We start from the raw sequence: 20,176 nt of genomic DNA on the forward strand, positions 1-20,176 counted from the left end.
CGGTGGCACATAACAACAACCGTGTTGTTTAGCATCCTTGAAGGTAGATTTTCCCAATGTAATATGTCTTTTCATTTCTTGACTGCCACTCTCTTGAGTGTCGATTGTAGATAAGTAAGATAAACCACTGACAACTTGAACTTTTTCTCCATTTGTCACGATGTTACCTATTGGTCCAGTAGTGAGTATTTTTTAAAACTGTGATTTTAATGACAGGTTACATAAAATTGGGTTTTCAGTCATTCATTGTAGTACATTTTCCTTCCTCCACACTGAGGGTGATAGTTTTTGAACTTCTGTAAGTGCTTCAAGTGTTCTTCAGTTTCAGTATGCAGAGTTATGTCATCTGCACAAGGCAGGCTGTTGATGAATATTCCCACAATCTTTCTGTCAAATTCATCTTCATATAGTCCAGCTTCTTGACTAAAATGATTTGTTCAGTCTACAGATTGAATAGTATGGAGGATACCACCTTGGCACACAATTTTCTTAATTTTAAAGCATATAGTATTTCCTTGTATTATTCAGACAACCCTTTCTTGCTCTATGTAGAAGTATTACATGAGCTCAACTCAGTGTTCTAAGATAACCATTTTTCATGATTTGTTATAATACACACACTCAAATATTTCACAAAGTCAATAAAGCACAGACAAAAATCTTTCTAGTATTCTCCATTTTCAGCCAATATCCATTTAATATCACCAATGATATTCCTTATTCCTTATTCCTTATTCCTTATTCCATCCACAGCCTCTTCTGAATTCAGCTTGAATTTCCAGCAGTTCCCTGTCAATATACTGTTCTCTTCCAGCTATTTTTAAGTCGGATTCAGTAAGATTTCAGTGGTAACCCAAATTTCAGAAAGGCTGCTTTACTTGTACACGCAAGCAGTGTATGTGAGTGTCAGAGCAAGTTGCTGAACCCAGAACCAGGTGTGCAGAACTCAACTACATTGTTGCTACACCTCCCAGTTGTTTAGACAGTTTGGGGAAAGGGCAGACTAGTATTGAAATCTTATATGTTCTGTCCAACACGGTTGTTCATACCAAAAACTGGCATCTTTCATGCTTTCTTGTCTCTTTGTATTATTTGTACAAGAGTAAATGTGGATGCAGTGTTCTCCACCCTTTGCAAAGCTTAAGCCAATCGGACAAGTAATACTGTGAATGGATAAGCAGGAAGAGGCAAAAGTTTTTAAAAAATCTGAGGAAGAGGAAGAAAAATTGAGTAGCTGATGCCATGACCTGAGGAAACAGCAAAGTGGTTCTCAAATGCAATGGTGATAGAGTGGACTGGGGGAGGAAGACCCCAAGATCCAGGCACACATCCTCAATCTAAACAAGCACAGGCGCAGAGTACCTCCAGGCCTCTGCAGACTGCAAGGGACCAGGATGGTGAGGATGTCAGTAGCAACTAGGAGTCAAAAGGTCTCGCCTGTATTTTCCAAACTGTTAAGTCTGCTCAGTCCTAGGATGAGAAGTCTTAATAATTAGCAAAAAGGAATTTTCTGCTTATCTGCTTGGATGAGATTGAGGACAGAATAAAGGTGATTTGAAGGGAATAAAGACATCTACATTCTTTGTATTTCTGAATTTAGGAACTGAGATGTCACAGTATGGGGACCGTCACTGAATGTCATTTAAAATAGCAATACAAAATGCTGTTTGTCTTCCCTATGTCCTCTATCAGAGATGTGGTACCCCTAATCTGCCAGTGCCCCCCACCTCAGCCTCCAGCCACCTCCTTCTCTGCCTTACCTGGGGAGCAGGTGTTTGCGGCTGACACACAGGGCCGTCTGGTAGTCCTGGGTGACACACACTTTGTGAGGGCTGCATTTCACCTTCAGGCAGGGGTCCTTAGCTGGGTCGAGGGCTAAAGCAAAAGAAGAACAGGAGGAGAGTGAGACCTCCAGGGAAACTGCATTTCTCCTTTAACACATATAAACAAGTGGGAATGAACTGACCATATGTTTACACTGCATGCTGCTTTCTTAGGCTTAGAGGATTGGAATAGAAACCCAACCCAAGGGGAGTTCTGTGTCTATTGTGTACATTCTTCTTTAACATCTGGACAGGCATTCTTTTGTGCTTTAGGGAGTTTAAGCTTCTTCATTTTAGGCTAAAATTACTATTGAAACTCCTTTTGAAATTTTATGTGATCCAAGGCCTCTGTATCTCCAGTCATTTGTCTGCTATTGCTGTACAACTTCATCCATGCCTAATTTCACTTATTTCCTGCAACCCAAAAAGTCCTCGAGGACAGATTTTTTTTTTGCCTTAGTTCAATTGGCATCGACTGTGCATAAGCCTATTGTAAGTTTTCTAAAGAACTTCAAGATGCTCAAGAGAGTTTTTGCCACACAAAGTTATAATGTAGGAGAGAGAGAACTATTTGGACATAAATATTTATTGCAAAGAGTAGAATTAGATAAGGGCCATGATAGGCATATAAAAATGATTCTAGTGCTCAAAAGGGAGGGAAAAAGGATCAATTTCTGGAGCAAGGATTAGTGAAGAATTAATACATGAATTGGGAGTTGAAGAATGAGCAGGATATTGAAAAAACATGATGGAACAGCTAGTCAGGCTAGGGGACCAGTTCAAGCAAAGGCAGAGAGACACTTTTGGGTAATCATAAGCCAATCAAGCTGACTAGCAAGTGTAGCTTTGTGGGCGGGAGTAGTTAGACAGGGAAAAGTCGATTTCAACAAATAACCACAGGAAGGGTCTCCAAAGACAGCAGCACATATATATTGCCACATTTTCTAGAACAGGCTGAGCGGCAGGCCCTTGGCGAATCAGCCCTCCTCATGCTGAGGCACACAGGCTCATCACCAGCAGAGAAGCGACCTCAGGGGATTCTCTGCAAAACAAAAGCAATTGCCCCATCTCCCTGTTCCAGACCTAAAGTCTATTAGGCAGTAAATCTCTCATAACTGCTCTACACAGCCAGAGGAGGTGATGTTTTCTTCTATCTTCCCCATACAAACATTTGGCTAAACAAATTGGTATCTCAAACAAGGACAGAAAATTCGCTTTAAGAAATACCCCGGTCCCATGAGCCACTGCGCTGCTCAGCTACCAGGACTCCACTCCCACACAGAGGAAGTCATGACTCCTCTTATCCCATTTCAGGCTCAGGCTCTGAACAGCATTTTCTTCAGAAGGCTGCTGAATACTCCTCAAGGGATTCTAACATATAACATCCAAAGGCATTTCTGCTTCTTGAGCCATGCAGAGAAGTTCCCTCCACTGTAGCAGCTTCAGCACAGCGGGGAGCAGCTCAGTGCACACAGAAAGCAGGGTACATTTTTAGGCCAGTCAAGTCAGCAGCGTAACATAGGCTGTGGACCCAGGGGAGACATCTGTCAGATTTTCTTCCCAAGGGATGTGCCCAGGCACCTGGTTCTTGACAAAGGAGCACAGGTTGCAAGATAAAAGTGAATCTGTCTGGGGCTTCAGGGACAGGACATTTGCTTCAAGCCCTTAAAATTGAGGGCTGCTTCCGGGAAACATATACAAAAGGCCATGAGTCTGCCCTTAGAGTCTTCTGAGGTTAAAGCTTCCAGAAACTTACAACAAGAGATTCTGGGTCCCAGGTAGGATCCTCTTGGTTCCTAGGATATCCAGACAAGAGGCCTTCAAGCCAGTGCATTCTCAGCTTAGAGCACTTCTGCTGTGCACTGTCTCCCCATGTCTGGGGCTGGTGTGCAGCCAATTTTTACTCGGTTTCTAAGAACCTTCCAGAAAGACCAAACAAAGATAGATAGATAGATCAAGCCTCAAACATGAGCCTTTGATTAAGGGTGATTACAGATCACCACTAATGATGACTATACCATTACTACTTATTGATTGTCATGAGGTCTGAATACATTGATGATGTTGTTGTTGTTATTTTTATGTGCCATCAAGTTGCTTACAACTCATAGTCACTATGTCCAACAGCTCTGAACCCTCCTCTATCCTGAGCCAACCTTATTGTCGCTGACACACCTATCCCTATTACCCCAGTCACTGAATCGATCCATCTCATCAATAGTCTTCCTCTCTTGCGCCTTTTCTCCACCATTCCCAAGCATGGCGTCCCTCTCCAAAGACCGATCCCTTCTTGTACATGGCCAATGTATGTCAGACAGAGCTTCAGAATCCTCTCCTCCAAGGAGCAGCCTGCCTTCACCCTCTCCAGGGCAAACCTGTTTGTTCTCTTAGAAGTCCACGATATATTTAACACTCTTCTCCAGCACCACAGCTCAAAGGCATCAATTCTCCTATCATCCCTACTCACTCTCCAGCTGTCTGATGCATAGCATTTAACTGCAAAAACCATGGCCTAGAGCAGGCACATCTTAGTCTCCCGGCTGACATCTTTGTTCTTCGGTACTCTGGAGAGGTCTCTGACAGCTGACATTCCCAATGCAATTCATATTTTTCAGCTGCTGGTACCAAGAGTGTTGACTGTGGAGCCAAGGAAACTGAGGCTGTTAACAATCTCACTCTCTTCACTGTCTATCATAATGCCATTAATTGGCCCAGTGGTAAGAATCTTTGTTTTCCTGATGTTGAGTTTCAATCTACATATAAAGCTGCGATCTTTGACTTTCTGCATCAAACACTTCAGGTCCTCCTTAGTTTCAGCAAGCAAAGTTTGCATAATGCACAATGCAGGTTGTTGATGAGTCTTCCTCCAATCCTGAAGCCACATTCCTCATAGAGCCCAGTTAGAGAGTGCTTAAAACCAAATAGTCTTGGCACTTGGTAAGTACCTAATAATACCTTTGCTAAATTGTTCATGTGCATGCACACGCATGTATGTGTTGCCCCAGGGTGACTAATAAGCCTCTATAATAAGAGGAACAATAGGTAACACTCACTGAGTATTTCTGGCTACAGGGAGTGAACTAAGCCCTCTAATTGGATTAGAATATTTAATCCTTCCAACCACCCTAGGAGAGAGCTGCTGTTAATGTGTCCATTTTACAAATTGTAGTCTTAAAGATAAGTTGCTAGGGGAAGGCCAAGAGGATATTTTACACCTAATCTGTTGCCCCACTATTTGTGCCAGTTTGTCACACAGTGGTGACTTGACAGCTTCACCCTGGAAGAAGTGCCACTGAGAAATCAAAAGACAGCAGACTCATTATGGTTACTGGGTTTCATACTATGATAGACTGGGGAGAAGAACCTTGGAAACTTTAATTTTTAGGGTGGAAAGACCACAAAAGTCATATATATAGAACAGAAGCATTGTCTGAAATAAAATGATAGAGGTGAGCTATTCAGGTTTGAAGGTGCTAAAATATGACTGGAAAAGAGCTGCCTCCTCAAAGTAGAGTTAAACTTACCGATGAGGATTGAATATTGCCTTCAGAACTTTCATTTACTTATGCGGTATTGCTCCATGGCCTTCACAATTACTAGCTATGCATCAAAGAGCTGAATAATGACTAAGAATGACAGAAGAAGAAGAACCAATGCCTTTGAGTTGTGGTGCTGAAGAATAGTCTTGAATGTACAACGGACCACCAAAAAAAACAAGTAAGTCTGTCTTGGAGAGGGTGAAACCAAGTTTCTCCTTGGAGGCTAGGATTCTGAAGCTCCATCTCATATACTTTGGGCACATGGCCAGGAGGAACTGGTCCTTGGAGAATGACATCATGCTTGGAAAGGTGGAGGGACAGCACAGGAAAGGAAGAACACAGATGAGATAGATTGATATAGTTACTAAGGTAATGGGGATAGGTGTGTCAGAGCTGGTGAGACTGGCTCCACATAGGGTAGGCTTCAGAGCTGCTGTACATAGGGTTGCTATGGGTCACAGGTGACTCGATGGCATATAACAACAATAACAGCTCCATGACAAAGAATAACAGTTAATAAAAGTCTTATTCAAATTTGCACAACAACTAATTGCAGAGATGAAGAAATTGAATTTGTTTACTAACTTCTGCATTCTGAAATGGTTCAAACATATAATTAAAATGCATTACTGGTAGTTACTGGTGATCAGAAAATAGAAGTTGGAAACGAAGAAGGATCAGTGATTGAAAAATATGTCCTTGGTGACAGAAACAACTTGCAGACATTGAATATTAGAATTTTACAATATTCATGAGTTACTAATTGGAAAGCTCCTTTTGAAACAACGTAAATGGCAACTATACACACAGACTTTATCAGATGAAATACACAGGAATCAAATCAACTATATTATATAAAGACTTGAAGAAGAAGTTCAATATCGTCAAGACTACCAAAGTATAATGAAATGTGCAAAAACTTGACTTGCGAAGTCAGAAACATGTTGACATTTCCCAAGCTGAAAGTAACTAAGAAAACATCCAAGTATGTTGTTGTTGTTGATTGCCTTCAAGTCAAATGCAACTCACAGGGGCTCTATGAACGAAAGACCTGAAGCTCCTCTACAACTAACGACATTTATCAAAATTCATAGATTTTCCAGAGGCATATTATTTAAGAAGGGGATGCTACTACTGCTTCCAAACCTGTCACATAGTATGCAATTGTTTTTTATGTGCCATTGAGTCACTTGTGATGTATAGCAACCCTATATGTACAGCAGCTCCGAAGTCTTCCCTATCCTGAGCCAGTCTCACTAACTCCAACACACCAACTCCCTTCACCCCAGTTACTGTTTCAATCCATTTTATCTGGGGTCTCCCTCTCCTGTGCTGTCCATCCACCCTTCCAAGAATGATGTCCAATGACTGATCTCTCCTGGCCACATGTCCAAAGTAAGTGAGTTAAGCTTCAAAATCCTAGCCTCCAAGGAAAAACTTGGTTTCAACCTCTCCAAGAACAGACCTCTTGGTTTTCTTGGCAGTCCAAAGTATGTTCAAGACTCTTCCCCAGCACCACAACTTGAAGGCATCTATTAGTTTTCTGTCATCCTTAGTCATTGTCCAACTTTCTGAAGCATAACAAGTAACTGAAAAGACCATGCCCTGGATTAGGCACACCTTTGTACCTAGACTGACATTGTTGCTCTTCAGCACTCTGGAGAGGTCAATGACAGCTGATCTTCCCAATGCAATTTATCTTTTGATTTCTTGACTACTGGTATTAAGAGTGTTGATTGTAGATCTGAGCAAGCTGTAATTGCTAACAAACTCAATATCTTCTCCATTTAATATGGTGCTGCCAATTGGCCCAGTGGTGAGAATCTTTGTCTTCTTGATGTTGAGCTTCAATCCATATTGAAGACTACAGTCCTTGACCTGTTGCAGTAAGTGCTTCAGGTCCTCCTCTGATTCCGCAAGCAAGGTTGTGTCGTCTGCATATCGTAGGTTGTTCATATGTCTTCCTCCAATTCTAATACCACACTCATGCTAATAAAACCCTACTTTCCCAAATGATCTGTTCTGTAAACAGATTGAAAAGGTAGAGAGAGAGCATCCATCCCTGACACACTCCTTTCCTGATTTTGAACCACGCAGTGTTTCCTTGCTCCATTCTGACGGCTTCCTGGTCCAAGTATAGGTTTCATATAAGTATGATCAAGTGCTAGAAGATTCCCATTTTCCACAAGGTCAGTCACAATTTATTGTGCTCCACAAAGTCAAATGCCTTTGCATAGTCCATGAAATACAGATAGACAGTTTCCTGGTACTCTGTTTCGGCCAAGATCCATCTGACATTGGCAATAATGTCCTTAGTGACATGATCGATCCTAAACCCAGCCTGTATTTCTGGTAGTTCTCTGTCAATGTACAGTTCAAGTCTTTTCTGGATAATCTTCAGCAGGATTTTGCTAGTGTGTGATATTAGTAATACTGTTTGATAATTTTCACACTCTGATGGATCATCTTTTTTTGGAATGGGAATAAAAATAGATCTCTTCCAGTCATTTGGCCAAGTAGTTATCCTCCAGATTTCTTGGAACAACCTGGTGATTAAATGCAGGGCAGCATCTATACAAAGTGTAACATTATTAAAGGGATCTTGGAACAAAATCTTAAAATGATGCAGGACTATAGAATGTCATGGTACCGAAAAGAATTGGTTACCATCCAAACATATGACACTCATTCATTGGCAGCAAACTGGTTCCAGCTCAAAGAAAAAAAACTCTCACATGGTTCTCAAGATTTTAAATATTAAAGTGGAGGCTACCATTTTTTCCCCCCAGTGGAACTGCTGGTATATTCAAACCACCTGGTTAACAGTGTGTCACAATGGAATATGCTACCAGTTTCCAGTCAACCATAACAGAAGATTGTTGTTGTTTCAGTTGTAAAGTATTGTTGAGTTGACTGTGACTCATAGTGGACTCTCCCTGTCCTGTGCCATCCTCATCATCTCTGACACACTCGAACTACCATTATATTTACTGTGCCAATTCACCTTGTTGAGGGTCTTCGCCTCCTTTGCTGACCACCTTTGAAAGCATGATGCCCTTTTCTAAGAACTGAACCTTCCTAACAAGATGCCCAAAGTATGTCTGATGAAATTTCATTCTCCTTGCCTCCAAGGAACACCCAGGCTGCACATTTTCCAAGATATACTTGTAATTTTCACAAACTATGGGTATTTAATATTCTTTTTCAACACCACAACTCAAAGTCATTAATTCTCCTTCTATTATCCCTCTTCACTAACTTTCAGATAGATGCATAGCAAATGATTGAAAAGATCACAGCTTGAATTACATGCACCTTAGTATTCAAACTGACCACTTTGCTCTTAAGCACTTTGGAGAGGTTTCTGACAACAGACCTTCACAATACAAAAAGTCTTTTGATATCCTGGCCAAGGGTGTGGACTATGGATACAAGCAAGATGAAGTCATTGACAACTTCTATCTCTTCTCCCTCTATCCTGATGTTTCCTATTCATGCTGCTGTGACAATTTTTGTTTTCTTGATGTTAAGATGTAACCTATGCTGAAGGCTGTAGCTCTTGATCTTCTACAGCAACTGTTTCAACTTATGAAGAGGTTGTTATTATTGTTAGGTGCCATCAAGTCAAGTACAACTCATAGCAACCCTATGAACAAAATATTTGAATCCTGTTTTATCCTATGGCATCCTCATTGTTCCTGATTAAAAAAGCAAAGAAAAGGGGGGGAAAAGCCCATTGTGGCAGTCTCTATCTTCTCCTTTGCTGACCCTCCACCCTTCCCAGCATCATGCCCCTCTCTAAGGAATAGCCCCTTCTAGCAACATGGCCAAAGTATGTGAGGTGAAACCTCATCATTCTTATCTCCAAAGCACACTCCAGCTGCATCCTCTCCAAGACATTCTGTTTGTTTTCTTGGCCATCCATGGGATGTACAGTGCTCTTTTCCAACATCACAGCTCAAAGATATCAATTCTTTTTCTATAGTCTTTATTCATTTGCCAGCTTTCAGATGTATAGCAAGTCACTGGAAAGACTATGGTCCAAATCAGATGCACCTGAGTCCTCAAACTGACATCATTACTCCTCAATCATTTGGAGAGGTCCCTAACTACAGATTTTCCAAGTGCAATGTGTCTCCTTATTTTCTGACTGCTGGTACCAAGATGTTAATTGTAGATCCAAGTAAGATGAAGCTGTTAACAGTTTCAATCTCCTTTCCATCTGTCATGGTGTTGCCTATCATTCCAGTGGTAAGAATCTTTGCTTTTGACGCTGAAATGCAATCCATATCGAAGGCTGCTAGGGAATCCTCAAATGCCTAAGAGTCATTTGTAAAGATGTCACTTTGACAACTAAGGTTCCTCTGACCCACACTATACTATTTTCAATTGCTTGATATGCATGTGAAAGGAATCTGCCAGAAATTCAAGCTCGATTCAGAAGAGCACATGGAATAAGTTAACATCATTGTTGATGGCAGATGGATCTTAACTGACAAAAGATAACAACAAAAAGGTATTTATCTGTGTTTTATCAACTGTGAAAAGGCATTTTACCAGTGGATTATTACAAATTATGAAAAGAATGAGAATTCAAACATTCTTAATTGTGTTTATGTGGAATCTGTAGATAGAGGCAAATTTTTTATCAAAATCACCCTGTGTGACTTAAAATTAGGTGAGGTATGTATCAAAGTTGTATTACTTCACCACATATATTCAATTTATATGCTGGGAAAATAATAGAGTTGGATTATGAAGAAAGACATAACATCAAGACTGAAGGAAGAATCGTGACAATCTGCAATACAAAGATGATACAACTTAGTTAGCTAAGAGAGAAGAGAACTTGGAGAAGTAATTACTGGTTAAGATCAGAGACTATGGCCTTCAGTACGAATTACACCTCAACATGAAGAAAACAAAAATCCTTTCAATGAACCCGCAACATAATAAAGAAGGAAAAGACAGAAGATGTCAAGGATTTAATTTCACATGAATTTTTAATCAACACCCATGGAAGCTGCAGTCAAGAAATCAAATAACATAGTGGGAAAATCTGCTGCTGGGTAATCCTCAAAACACTTAACAGACCCTTGTAAAGGTGTCACTTTGACGAATAAGGCTCATCTGACCCACAACATGCTATATTCAATTGCTTCATATGCATGTGAATATTATACAATGAATAAAGAGGGAATTAATGCCTATTAATTGTCATATTAGTAAAGAATACTGAATCCACCAGAGATTGTCAGAGGAACAAAGTCATCTGTCTCAGAAGAAGGTATCCAGGTCCCTCAGAGGCAAGGATGGTGAAACTTTGTCTCACATATTTTGGGATGTCATTAGGTTTCCGAGAGAAAGATATTACACTTGGTGGAGAGTTGTAAGGACCCTCAAAGAGAAGGACCGTCAAAGTGGCTGCAATTCTGGGCTCAAACAGCAACACTTGTGGCGCTGGCAGGGGACCAGGTAGTGTTTCATTCTATTGCACTCAGGGTCCTTGTGAATTGGCACCAATTAATTCAGTGGCACATTACAACAGTCTGCTGACATCAAAACTCACTCTTCACCCAGAGTCAGAGAATCACTTAGAATCTTCAGTAAAATGTTGATTATTAGGCCCCCATGACACATCAAATTCTATGAAGCTCTTGGGAGTAGAATTCAGGATTTTCCTGGGTCTCACAACTCAGAAGTCCTATATCCTTGAAAGACTTTCAGAAGAGAGTGAGATTTCACTGCTGAAAGTAAAGGCGACCCAGGGCATGTGGTGCTAGTGAGGTTGGGATAGTGAACCCCAAAGGACAGCAGCAGCAACCTAATTCTTTCTTCCCATGAAGGATGGAACATCCAGTGCTGTATCTTTTCACTCTGGATACAGCAGTATCTCAAATGGCAGAGAAGTTGAGAAAAGTAGATCTAATAAGAATCTCAGTTTCAACTCATCATGAATTTGTATTTCGTCAAAGGTCAGGCTACCATTAAGCTCTGACCTATTATTTCTTAGCATACTACTCCATTTGCTTTTTTCTGTTTGAAGTCACAATTTCTTCAAACAAAGTCAAAATGCCTCTAATACAAAATGCTAACATAAAAATTGTCAGTCTATTAACTCCAAATACATACTTACTTAACAATCTGCATATAGAAACCAATTCTGCTAAAAATTAATTACCAGGTTCTGAATACTTCAAACATGTATGTAAATTATTTAGGGTAAATGAACTTCACAGAACAACAAAACAGTAACAAATCAAGCTGTCAGGATTTATTTAATCACCAGGACATATTTTGGCTTTTAAAATGCAGCAAAGTGGGGATTGAAAGGGAATGAGAACTACATCATTTCTATTTAAATGCTTGTCTCCCAAATACGTTTTCCCTAACAGCACCAAAGCTCAGTAACACTTCTGAAAGACATTCTTGAAAGAGGATGATAAGAGATGAGATGAGATGAGATATTAGATTAAAGAGGTCCCTTAATAAAATGTGGGGCCACTGTGAGGGTGAGAAGGTAGAGAAAGAGAGCTAAATGTTGGTGGTAATCCTGGCCAGGGTTAGACACTTCTTTGTCATAACGTTTATGGAAACTGCACTCCAAGTTTTTCTCTTGACACAGTCAGGATACAGGCCTCATCTACAGACTGCAGCATCAAGCAGCGAAGGAGCTGGAGGCAGCTTTGTACTTAGACTGCCTTCTGCTGACTCTGAGAAGAGCAGGGATTTCTCAAATAAGCTATGCAAGAGAATGATCCCGTGAAACACAATGTGAGTGAAGGAATGTATGAAACACAGGTATATGACTGAAATACTATATATAGGGATTTTTTTATGCAACCAATGTAAAATTTTTAAAAGAAAAAAATAGCTATGCACATAGCTTATTTTAAAAAATGTGATTTTAGTGGAAGTTTACAGAAAGGATGTGTTTTGATTAATTCATTGATATACTTTTCCCTCCCTCTTTAGAAAGTTCACAGAAAGGATGCGTTTTTATCTCGATATGTTTTAATTCCCTTCCTCCTCCCCCAATTCACATTTTAAAAATATTTTAATAACTTTATTTATCTAGAACTTTTTCTTCCTTAAAAAAATAAATTTGGGGGGCGGGGGGAGAGGGCTGGGTGGGTAGAGAAGTGCAGCAATGAATTAATGGAAATCCAAATTCTCTGTTCATTAAAATTATTAAAAAAATATAAAAAATTGTTCCTTTTATTATTGCTTTCAATCTTTTTAAAAAATACTAACTTCCAATATACACTGTATTTTATTGAAACACAAAATGTAAATATCTGTATCTTCTTTTTTTCATGTAATACTACAGCATAATAAATTTAGTACTCACTTTTTAATGCATGTCTTAGTTCAGATTTTCAATTGCCACATCAATAATTTCTAATCATTTTTCCCCTTCAGATAGCCCCCCTCATTCAGTGTAGTGTTCTTTTAGCTAGCCATTCTTTCCCTGCTTTCCCCTCCCCTATGTCCATCCTATTTTTAGAATGGTGCCTTATGTAGTATTTTTCCTTTTGTGCTGATATATTTCACTCAGCATAATGTCTTCCAGGTTCAACCATATTGTATAGTGTTTCCCAAATCCATTGCTTTTCAGTGCTGCTATCTAAGATTTATAGACTACTCCAGCATCTCAACAGAAAAAAAGACAAACTACCCAATCACAAAATGGACCCAAGATATGAACAGCCACTTCATCAAAGAAGAAATTCAAATGGTCAACAAATACATGAAGTAATGTTCAAATCCCCAGCTATCAGGGAGATTAAAATGAAAATAACAATAAGATACTGTCTCATTCCAGCAACAATAGCAAAGTTCAACAGGGTAGCAAACAACAAATGTTGGCAAGGATGTGGAAAGATTTTACACAGTATTTGTCCTTGTGGGACTGAGTTAGTTCACTCAGCACAATGCTCTCCAGTCCCTCCCAAGTTAGGTAGTAATTCACAAAATCATTGCTCCCAAGTGCTGCGTAGCATTCCATTGTATGAATGTATCACAACTTTGCAAACCATTCATTTGTGGTTGGACATCTGGGCTGTTTCCATGTTTTGGGATGGTGAATAATGTTGCTATGAACACTGGTGTACAAGTTTCTGTTTGAGCCTCAGTTCACATTTTCTTGGGGCATATTCGAAGCAATGGAATAGCTGGGTCATATGGAATTTCTATGTTTAGCTTTTTGAGCAAGTACCAAACTATCTTCCAGAATGGATGCACCATTATACAATCCTACTAACAATGTAAAAGAGTTTCTATGTCACCCATATCCTCTCCAACATTTTTTACTTGCTATCCTGTTAAATTTTGCCACTGTTACTGGAGTGAGATGGTATTTCATTGTGGTTTTTATTTACATCTCTCTTATTGCCAGTGACTTGGAATATTTCTTCATATATCTGTTGTCCATTTGAATATCTTCCTCTGTGAAAATTCTTTCCATATCTTTTGCTCATTTTGTAATTGGGTTATCAATCTTTTTCTTGTGGAGGCCCAGGAGTATTTTATAAACTTTTGTTCTGAGACTCTTGTCTGAGATCTTACTGCCAAATGTTTGTGTAAAACCATTATTATAGAATGTGTATGAGGATCCAAGGTGGGGGTGGGAGGAGGTTGGAAATAGAGGGGTCTCGATGGGAGAGTTAGGGTGTTAATCATACGGTTGCACAATTTGATGGGTTGATGGTATGAAGGAAATAGGAAGGACCTTTTGTGAAAAACAATGTATTCAAACTTTGTAAATAAATCAGAATAAAAAAAGGATGTAGAAAGACTGGACCTCTCATTCACTGCTGGTGGGAATACAAAGTGGTACAACCACTAGAGAAGGCAGTGTGCACTTTATCATAAAGTTGGAAATGGAAATAAGGTTTGACCCAGCTACCCCATCTTTGGGAATATATCCTAATGAAACCAGAGCTGTGATGCAAATGGATGTACGCACACTAATGTTTAGTGCTGCATTATTCACAATAGTGAAGAGATGGAAGCAGCCCAAATGCTGTCAAGAAATGAATGGCTAGAAAAACGGTGGTACGTTCACACAACGGAGTATTACAGAGCTGCTTTCTAAGTTAGTTGGTGTCAAGTTAGCCCCTGGCTCATGGTAATCCCAACTGGATGAAACGCTGCCTGGTCCTTAGTCCACTGCCATCCCAATAATGGGCTTATGATCCATAATGTTTCCATTTGCTGACTTTAATAAATAAATGACCAGGACTCAGGGCTTGCCAATTTTCTAGAAAATGAGAGCAGGAAATCCTTTCACTTATTTACAACTTCAAAGATCTTTGCACTCTTTTCAGAATTCCATGATCTCCTTCTTTCCCCAAGCAACCAGATGGTACTCACCAGTCCTGAGGGAAACCTACCTTGCAAGAATCCTTACTCCATACAGCCCTCATTCTACCCTCTTGACCCTCAGTTCTCACTATATTTCCGTGACTTTGTTAACTGTCTAGTACAGTATTTGAGTTACTGACTCACCAGCTTCTAAATGTTCTGCACAGCTAACAAGAATAAAGACAGAGCCTCTCCACAGCTGACTGACTGGAAGCAGCAGCTTTACTGGGGTTGGGAGGAGGATGGTAGTTCTCCGTAGCATCACCCCATCCGTCCTTATAGTCTACAGGGACAGAGAAACCATGTGCAGGATAAGAAAGCAGCAGCCTGCATGCTTTTACTTTTTATGTTTTCCAGAGAGTAATCATCTTTATTTTTTTTTCTTCTTCTCCAAGACATAACTCAAAATGATATAACAATCTGACCTTCTTCTGGTATCCAGTGATCTAACTTTCACCTGTATCATCTGAACTGTTTATCAAAATGAAGATTCCTGGATCTCAACCCAAACCAACTAAATACAATTCTCTTTGTTAAATTTTTGTGTTAAAATACATGTAAAACAAAACTTACCACTCTAACCATTTTAAGTGTGAAATTTCATGATGCTAGTTACATTTAAATATAGTGCAAATAATCACCATTATCTGTTAACAAAACTTTATCATCCCAACCAGAAATCCTGTACAGATTTCTCCTTTCCCCTAGTAACCACTCATACATAGATCTATTTTTGTCTCTATTCATTTCAGTTAGCATTATAACAAACTCCCCAGGCAATTTTCACTCACATGCACTAACTTTTGGGGAACACTTTATTGTGGCCCAAATTAATGTCTGGCTCAAAGCTGTCTCAGGGACCTTGATAAAGTGTAGGGGCTTCAATAGCCCACCACTGTATCTTCTGGACCACCACCCCTCCTCCATCAGTGGTATCTTGCAGGTTACTGTGGTGTCAGGTTTCAGAAGCACTTCCAAACAACAGGGGGCAAAGGGAGAAAGCTCTGGGCATCTACTTCCAAAACTGTTGTTGTTGTTGTTATGTGCCATAGAGTCGCCTGCGACTCATAGCGACCCTATGTACAACAGCCCTAAACTCCGTGCCAATCGCACTGTTTCTGACACTCCCATCCCAATTATCCCAGTCACTGAATCAATCCACCTCATAGAGGGCCTTCCTCTCCTGCGCTACCCAGTGAAAATCCTACAAATCACAATGGTCTGATCTGTAACCAATCATGAGAATGACATAAGACTGGGCAGGGTTCAAGTCTCTATGGATTTACTTTGAGTTGACCAACAGTGACAAACAATAATATGTGGTCTCACATATCTCTTAAGAGTACATAGACCCTTCTAGCACAGTGATCTTATCTTAGTTTCTTCTACTTATCCAGTGTGGTAAGGACAGGGCTAAACACCAAAAAGATGAGTGTTGTACGCTTAGTTATGGGATGCAGAACTCCGAGAAGACAGCAAGCCCAGTGTGCCTGCTGTCTCTTCTACTACAATATCTAGAGGGTTTGCTTGTACTTAAACAGGATAATGTGCCTAGCACAGAGGAGATTCTCATCAAAGGTTAATTTTCTCTTTCCTGTCCAACTGACAACTGGCATAGGTCACTTACCCAAATATTTTTTAAAAACAATTATTACAAAAACTTGTATCAGGGGAAAAAAACACAAGAATGAATTAGTTCAAAGAGATCTTTGTTGAACTGAAATGGACTGAATTCAAGAGTCAGTTAATTATATTCTCCATATAAAGTTTTTTTAATTAATTTTATTTTTAAGCTCACTGCTTGGTCTCAATTAAGGTGGTGATATTTCAATTATCGTAATTGTTTCTGAACTTGTTTTCCAGTTCAACGAGTTCTTTTTTAATTAGCTACATTGATTATAAAATCCCAAATCAAGCCTTTTGGCTGTCCTTGGGTATATCCTATAAGCTAATTGGCAAAAGGGTCATATAAGATGCTGATATGAGAGGAAGGTTCAATTTTGAGGGTAATTCGAAGGGGCCCTGAGAGTCATCTGGTGCTTATTTAATTAATATTTCTGAGCACTTCTTCTGTCAGGCACCTGTATAGTAAACAAGACCTTGTGCCTGCTTTTCAGTTCACATTCAACAGTAAAGACAGAAGATAGCAGAGGTCAGTTCTGGATGTTATAGAAGTAGGTAACATACCTTATTCCAGTTTCTTAGGGGATCAGAACCTGAAAGAGACCAGCATCTATGGAAGATTGGGGTAACTTTAATCTGTGGCCCTTGGGCTTATTTTTAATTGTTTTTGGTCAAACATTCTTTTAGGTTGTATAGCCTTGGTCTGTCTATTTGTTGTACAGAGGTAACTTGTGGTTTCTGTGAAGCAGAACACTGTGGCACAAATGTGTCTAATACGATAACGGTTACCCATGGTGGACAGTGTTGTGTGGAGCTCCCAGATTAAAACAAGTTTGGAAGCAGGAGTGGCATCCACTTCTGTAACAGCTTGCCTCCAGAAACCCTATGAACTTGGAGAAACAACAAAAGTTATATAAGTGTTCAGGTCTTTGGTTCACAGGGTAGCTATGTGTCACCTATGACTCGACGGCACTTAATAACAACACCAGCAATGGATGAGAAATATTATTCCAAATAAAAAGACATTATCTTGTTGAGAGGAAGAGAAATATTGGCAAGTTTGGTGACATAAATACTAGCAGTGGCTGCAGTATGGACAGTGTTTCAATAAGCAGGTATGGTGCACAGAGAGTAGTCAAGAAGTTTCATAAAGAGCTATGGAACCATAGCGAGGATCCTGGGAATGAGAAAGAGGACCTAAAGGAGTCGAGGCCTCGAAGTTCCATAATATGCACCTGGTGTCCTCTGAGTTGTCCAATGTTGACCAGAAGCTGCGCTGAAATTCCAAAAGCACGTAGTTCAAGGCCACCAGCTGCTCTGCAGGAGAAGGATGGGCAGTCTACTCCTGTGCTATTAACTGCCTCTGGAAACTCACTCAGCTATGGGGTCCGTTCTGACTCTACAGTACACAACAACAACATATATGCATAGTAACTGTCAAGTGACAAAACCGCACGCTGTGCACTCTTACCCTACAAGTGAAAGGGGATGTCAGGGTTGGGGTCCCTGTGTTCAACTTGTAGAGTCTCTTCCTTTCTTCCCTTGAAGAACTTTCTTGTCCTCTTCCTCTTTTCCCTAAACACATTAAGTCACACAGGATTCTAGGGGGTAAAAGCTCCACCTGTTGAGATCAAGAAGCCAAAGGCTGAGTCTAAAAACAATGTGAACTCGTGGTCCGCTCCAGTGACTCCCAGAAGCCTCCTAAGCTGAAAGGTCACTCAGTTTGCCCAGAGTGTACAAGTTAATGCCTGCTTGTTATCTCCTTGTTGCTTTTAAGGCTCTTTCTTCCTGAGTCATGCTCATTCAAGGTTCCTCTGAAGCTCACAGACACTCCAGCTATTCATTAGGAGTGACTTAATGGATGATTGACAAAGAAATTACTCCAAACTGCTAAAACCTAGTCAAGTTAAAACCCCAAACATTTATTCAGGCTTGTCTGTCCCCATGGTAACCCAAGCCTGCATCTTGTTTCCCTCCCTTTACAGGCGTTTGTTTACTACACTCACAGCATACAAAGCAGAAGATTTTGCCTATAGCATCTTGCTGGAACCAGAGAAGGCTTGAACAGCCTCCCCCACCATTCTCAGATTCCATGTCCCTGAAGCTAGCCAAGTTATTGTGACCAAACAAAGAGGCCGCTGACCACATGTCTAGTTAGGGAGGCCGGTTGAGAGATCTGGAAGACAGAACATATGTATGCAAGAATTAGGAGATCAAAGGGACAAAGGACACAGAATAGACAAGGACAAAGGAATAAAGCATAAAAACATACATATGAATAAAAATGCCTCTTTGGGGAAGATTTTTTCCCCTTTTTCTCTTCAGCCTTGGGAGCTGGGGAAACCATTCTTTCTTTTTTTTTTTTTATGGAAAAGTAAAAGAAAAGATTCTTTCATTGTTTTACAAACCCTCCCCCAGGTCCCCTCCACCATGCAGCCCTCGCTCTAGTCTCCTGTGATGACAGAAATACCCAGTTACATCTCTCTTTTAAACGGTTCTCTCCCTCCTCTGTTTCAGTGCAGTATACATTATTGAACCCATCTTACTCAGTCTCTCCCCAACCCCAAGGACAGTCCCATTCTACAACAGTGGCATCATGTAATATTTGTCCTTTTGTGACTGGGATATTTCACTCAGCATAATGTTCTCCAGAGTCAACCATTTTGAATAATATTGCATGAGTTCCTTGTTTTTTAATGCAGCATAGTATTCCATTGTGCGAATATACCACAGCTTCTCTAGCCATTCGTTTGTTGATGGCCACTTAGGTTGTTTCCAACTCCTTGCTATTGTGAACAAAGCTGCAATAAACATGGGTGTGCATATATCTGCTTGAATGTCAGCTATGGTCTCTTCAGGGTATATTCCCAGTAGTGGAATTGCTGGGTCAAATGGTATCTCTATTTGCAACTTTTTGAGAAAGCACCATACTGCTTTCCACAGGGGTTGCACCATTTTACACTCCCACCAACAGTGAATCAGGGTTCCAGTTTCTCCACAACCTCGCCAGCATTTGTTGCTTGCTGTTCTGTTAAATTTTGCTATTTTGACTAGGGTGAAATGATATCTCATAGTTGTTTTAATTTGCATCTCTCTTAGGGCTAGGGATTTTGAGCATTTCTTCATGTGTTTGTTAGCCATCTGAATGTCGTCTTCGGTGAAGTGCCTGTTCATATCCTGTGCCCATTTTTCTATTGGATTATTTACCTTTATCTTGTTGTGGTGCTCAAGTATTTCATAAATTCTGGATATAAGTCCCTTATCTGACATGTTATTACCAAATACTTTTTCCCAGTCAGTGGCTTCCCTTTTTACCCTACTGGAGAAGTTTTTGGATGTGCATAGGGATTTGAGTCTTAGAAGGTCCCATTCATCTCTGTTATCTTCTCCTGGTTGTAGCTTTTCCAGGATACTGGGAAGACTGTTTATGTTGTGGATTAGGACTTCTAGTGTTGTTCCTAGCTTTTCTGTAATGAATTTTATAGTCCTTGGTTTTAGTCCTAGGTCCATGATCCACCTTGAGTTGGTTTTTGTGTATGGAGTGAGGTGTGGGTCTTGCTTGAGTCTTTTGCAGATATTTTTCCAATTTTGCCAACACCATTTCTTAAAAAGGCTGTCGTTCCCCCACTTCACTGTTTTCATCTCCTTGTCAAAGATCAGTTGACCATAGATAGATGGGTTGATCTCTGGATTCTCAATTCGATTCCATTGATCTATGTGTCTGTCATTGTACCAGTACCATGCTGTCTTTACCACTATGGCAGTGTAGTAGGATTTGAAATCAGGGAGTGAGATACCTCCTACCGTTCTTCTATTCTTAAGGAG

The 20,176-nt window shown here is 40.2% G+C and overlaps 1 protein-coding gene across 2 annotated transcripts in view; it reads right to left on the reverse strand.

Annotated features, from left to right (window-relative positions):
* Positions 1-20,176, reverse strand: part of SPOCK1 (sparc/osteonectin, cwcv and kazal-like domains proteoglycan (testican) 1) — an 867,883-nt gene that overhangs the window by 335,149 nt on the left and 512,558 nt on the right. For both annotated transcript variants that reach the window (XM_006899493.1, XM_006899494.1), the window contains one exon: positions 1,761-1,875. In XM_006899493.1, the coding sequence (XP_006899555.1) occupies positions 1,761-1,875 (115 nt within the window). The remainder of the gene's footprint in view (positions 1-1,760; positions 1,876-20,176) is intronic.

Source organism: Elephantulus edwardii, unplaced genomic scaffold, assembly GCF_000299155.1.
Source record: "Elephantulus edwardii isolate Elephantulus edwardi_28Jun2011 unplaced genomic scaffold, EleEdw1.0 scaffold00259, whole genome shotgun sequence".
NCBI lineage: Eukaryota > Metazoa > Chordata > Mammalia > Macroscelidea > Macroscelididae > Elephantulus > Elephantulus edwardii.